This window comes from Protobothrops mucrosquamatus, unplaced genomic scaffold (genome assembly GCF_001527695.2).
Source record: "Protobothrops mucrosquamatus isolate PMUCROS unplaced genomic scaffold, P.Mucros_1.0 scaffold564, whole genome shotgun sequence".
In the NCBI taxonomy this organism is placed as follows: Eukaryota; Metazoa; Chordata; class Lepidosauria; order Squamata; family Viperidae; genus Protobothrops; species Protobothrops mucrosquamatus.
The window spans coordinates 40,528-45,158 of record NW_015386867.1 but is presented as its reverse complement, the minus strand read 5'-3'; the positions used below and the strand labels follow the sequence as shown (position 1 = coordinate 45,158).

At 34.2% G+C, this 4,631-nt stretch overlaps 1 protein-coding gene across 1 annotated transcript in view; it reads right to left on the bottom strand.

The window, feature by feature from the left end:
• The window catches only part of LOC107288589 (activating molecule in BECN1-regulated autophagy protein 1), a 104,176-nt gene that overhangs the window by 72,645 nt on the left and 26,900 nt on the right, over window positions 1-4,631 (bottom strand). Inside the window, exons 4-5 of the mRNA XM_015817221.1 lie at window positions 530-610; window positions 328-428 (exon numbers count right to left, since the gene is read on the bottom strand). Of these exons, the coding sequence (XP_015672707.1) occupies window positions 328-428; window positions 530-610 (182 nt within the window). The remainder of the gene's footprint in view (window positions 1-327; window positions 429-529; window positions 611-4,631) is intronic.

The following is a 4,631-nucleotide window of genomic DNA, read 5'->3' as shown; positions in this document are numbered from 1 at the left end:
TAATTGAATTAAAGGAACCTGGAACAAAGTAATCATTAGCTTGTCAGAATGTTATTTTTAAAAAGGAAGGAAGGAACAGGACCACTTAGAAATTGAGGCTTTAAAATATCTGCCCATCCTCTTTTTAGATTCCATTCTAGAAATCCATCATTGTACCTTCTTTCATAGTATATACAAAAAAATGTATCCGTGTGGATTAATCACTCACGTTGAAATATATTCTAGTTTGAACAGACAATACGACCACTGCAGAGTTTGGTTTTCATATTATGCCTAATTCAATTATTTCAGTATTACTGTCACAACTAGGGAATATATAATACTTACCTGCCAAAACTCTATTGACAGAGGAGTGAGTGGCCAACCCAGGCTGTCCACGTTCATGGAAAATCCCAGCGTAAGGCAAATACTCAGGCAACAAGAAGCGTCTAAAAAGAAGAGAAAAACACTGCTAAAAATGCTGTGAACCTGATAAAGACCTGAGTAATAGACAATTTCATGCATGCATTATTAGTTATATAGCTCTTACCTTGGGACAAAGCGTCCAAGGGATGGTGCAGACATACGGGCATTCCGAGGAGCTCGGTGTCTTGACCTGTCTCCATTGTCCCTTCAGTGGGGGGAAAAATAATAATTAATTTTTCACAGCAAGGTCAGATTTAGGATTCTTTCCCCTAAACTAATCACAGTAAATACTGAAGTAAAACAACTTCCTTATAACTTAATTAACTATTATGGTAGGTTGTCTTTTCACCTTTCTAATCTTCCTCAAAGGTTTAGGACACAACATAATAAAAACACTAACACAATATTATATTAAACATTATGTGAAATGCTACTTTGCTCCGTATCATTTTTATACAGTAGCCAGAATTTACTGAAATTACAGAAGGAAACAAAAATGTAAACATTCTCTCTCAATTAAATTCATCAGAATCTGAGGTAGTAGTTTGTACAAACCAGCAAGTCTACATTGGCAGCAAAAGTACACAGATCTACAGAGAAAAACAGGCTGTTCTTCATTCTTCATACTCTTTTTCTCTTCAGATTATTAGGTACCAGATCAATAGTATACATTTTAAGACCTCCTGCAAGCAGGATATCTGAAGCATGCCTCATGCAGTTTTACATGAATTATATAATCCTTTATCATTTTGCAACTTTTCACTTCCTTTGCTCAGAGGGAGAAAGAGATAAAAGCATTAAAAAGTTCAAAAATACAATTTAAAAATAAACTGCCGTATAGAATAAAAAATACAACTAAAATAATTTAATTATTCGCAAGCTTTGCAGAGTTTATAAGACCTTGCAAAGAAAAAGATACGACATTTAAGAACAAAATAAAACATGAATTAATGGGTGTGATAGAAGGATGGTTTACAAGAATATAAAAATATGGAGAGGTATACAGAATGGTGTTTGTATAAACTAAATTTGGTTAGGATTTTTTTCTTCGATTTCCTACCTTTAATTTCTTTATATTACTTTAAAAAAATTTGCTTTATATATAGTTTACTTCAAAAAGTAATAGCATGGTAGGTATCTAGGTGCATCAAGATGCACACTTGAAAGCACAAAGAAGCTAGGCCAAACCTTCAATATTAGATTATTTTAATAGCACTACTTTATTTCAATGTTTATTATTAGTTATTTATTCTTCCATAGTTAACATTTGCAGCAGAGATTCACATTTCTCTCTGACACTGGAAACTAGATTTTTTAAAATTATAAAATGCTTAGTTAAGTCACTGTTGATGCTTTGAGCTAAAAATAAATGATCCTAATAATAATGGAAAAGGTAGCTATTGCAAAAAATAGAAGACCTTCCATTATACTGATTTCCCTTAATCACACATACTTTAATGCCTAGTTAAGTCAAAAGCTAATTTTCAAGAGAGCAGAACTATAAACAGTTCTTGTATGTTTCTGTATTTCAGAGATCTAAAGCACAGATCTAAAGCAAGAATAAGGCAACTGGAAATTTAAAAAAAATTATAAACACAACAGTTTTGATGCAAACAGTCTTTCCCCTTTACATCAACTAACATTCTGCATTAGTAATTTCTGGTTAAGATTCACATGCAACTATGGAAATCCTATCTCTATTACCTCATCTCATTTTTCAAATTATTTCTACAACAGCTGCAAAATGAAGTTTGTCTTTGTTCTCAGGAGAATTTGCTGTAGGGTAGAATGGACTGATCCAGCAATCTATTTATGCTTACCAGTAGCATAGTTGTTCTAAGATATGAGAAAATCTCACCCAAAGAATTTGGTGTGGCTATATTACCAAAGCAAGGTCACTGCACTCTGTTCAAAAATAAAACTCAGAAATCTTTTTAGTATGTGAAGATGGATGGATAGTGGTTTCTCCTTTCTTGATAGAATAGAGCAAGACAATGAAGAAAGTTATGTCTGCACTGTAAAGAAAATAACTTTGCTAGGTTTGAAGTTTTCAAAACAAACCTTCAACTATATTAAGATTAAAATAATAATTTTAATTCTTACAGCATTCCAGGGAGCATATTTCAAAGTAAATGTATCATAAACTTCCAACCTATTGGTGAGAACTGTATTATGTGTAAAGTTAAGGAATTGTGTACTTTTTATTTCTTAGATCAGGAGTCAGCAAACTTTGGTATGGTCTACTAGCTAAAAATGAATGGACAGGTGGCTGATTGCCAGGCCCAAGCTTCAGCTAAGCTGCTGGGGCAAGTGGCAGGGCTGAAGGGGAGGACTGTACAGTTTTAGAACAGTCTAGTTAGAGTCAACTCATGAGGCAAAATTCCTCAGCATCTTTTCACTGCTGCCTTCTCTGGTATCCTTCCTTTCAAAGCCATTGGTAGTATTGTGTGGAAAACTAAAATGTTCAGATGGAATTGTTAAAGCAATCTAAGCCTTACAACTCAGAAAATCAACATAAGAAATATATTGGTTCCTTCAAGAGCCAGGATAATTGGCAGATTTTTAAAATATGCTTTATTTTTACATTGCTTTTGTAAGTATCTATAGGATAAAAATATTCCAGACCCCATAAAGAAAAAAGGGTCATTTAGAATTTAAGCTCATTTTTCATTTCAGTACTTTAAAAACTTAAAATACTAAGACAAGAAAAATGACTGATAGATGACAGCTTATTGAAAGTTTAATAGTTCAAAGCTATTCTCGTAGAGAATACAAAAATATGCATCTTGATAGAGTGGTGATGGTAGTAGAGTTGTGCAAATACAATTTCCTTAATTCTTAATCATCCCATTAATTGATTATTTTTTTTAAAGAACGGCTAACCTCAAATATCTATTATAAACTACTAGTTAACAGTCTGACTGGGCAAATGTGAGTAGATAACTGGGTCACTATCTTCAATACAAATGAGTTGATGGACATATAAAATACTAAGAAATTGTTATTAGGTTCCCTCTGTACGCAAGGATGAATATGTTATTTATTCCATAACCCAATAAATATAACTGCTGTAGATATGGATCAAATCATCACAAAAATTAAATGGCATTAACAATAAGGGAGAGACAGTTAAAGAAAAAAAGAACACCAAATGCTTTTCTTAAAATCATGTCTTAAAATAACGCTATTCAAATCAGCTAGCAAAAAAACCCTTCCATTAAAATGGAACAACTTTAATATTTTGAAGAATTCCATTAGCACTAAAAAATGTATTCTTACTTGATTATCATAAAAAGGGAGAAATGTGCTGAATGTTTTAAAAAGCATTCAAACTACACAAAAGCATTCTTTTGCATGTATTAAACTATAGACACAGTCTCCCAAGGGATGTAGCAATAATAAAATAAAGTCAGCTTTGAAAACTTCTCACAGGATACAGGTACTCCTCATCTTACAACCTTTGAACAATGATTCAAAGTTATGACAACCTTGGAAAAAGTGATCTACAATCTGTACTTGCACTTAAGACCATCCTGGCAGTCACATGATCACAATTCAGGCACTTGATAATTGGCTCATATTTAGGGCAGGCTGAAGCACCCGGTGGTCATGGGATCATGATTTGCAACCCTTTTTGACAATTTCCAGCAAAAACCACCCACTGGGAAAGCTGGATTCAGTTATCAACCATGTGTTTTGCTAACTGCCAGAAAAGTCATTGTAAAATCAGGTCTGACTCCACCTTCGGACACAACAATGTATAATGGAAATTCAATTCCAATTGTGGATTTAAGTTGAGGGTTAGCTGTATTTAAAGAAGAATAAAAAGAATTCTCTCAAGACTGGAAGATGTGGAGAGACCTGGTCTACAGAAATTATTTATTATTATTATTATTTATTGAATTTATATACCGCCCTATCTCCCTTACGGGACTCAGGGCGATGAACAGGCGATAATAAAAACCACAATAAATATACACAAATTTCTGTTCTAAAATCAAATTAAATAACAGGCCTGCTCTAAAAATACCCCATACAAAACCCCCACTAAAACATAATCAAACTACGCCAGGCCGGCCGCACGGAATAGATGGGCCTTCAGGGCTCGGCAAAAAAGGCGCAGGTCCGCAACTGTACGTAGGTCGGGGGGTAGGTCATTCCAGAGGGCAGGAGCTGCCACAGAGAAGGCTCTCCCCCTGGGGGTCGCCAGCCGGCATTGTCTGGCC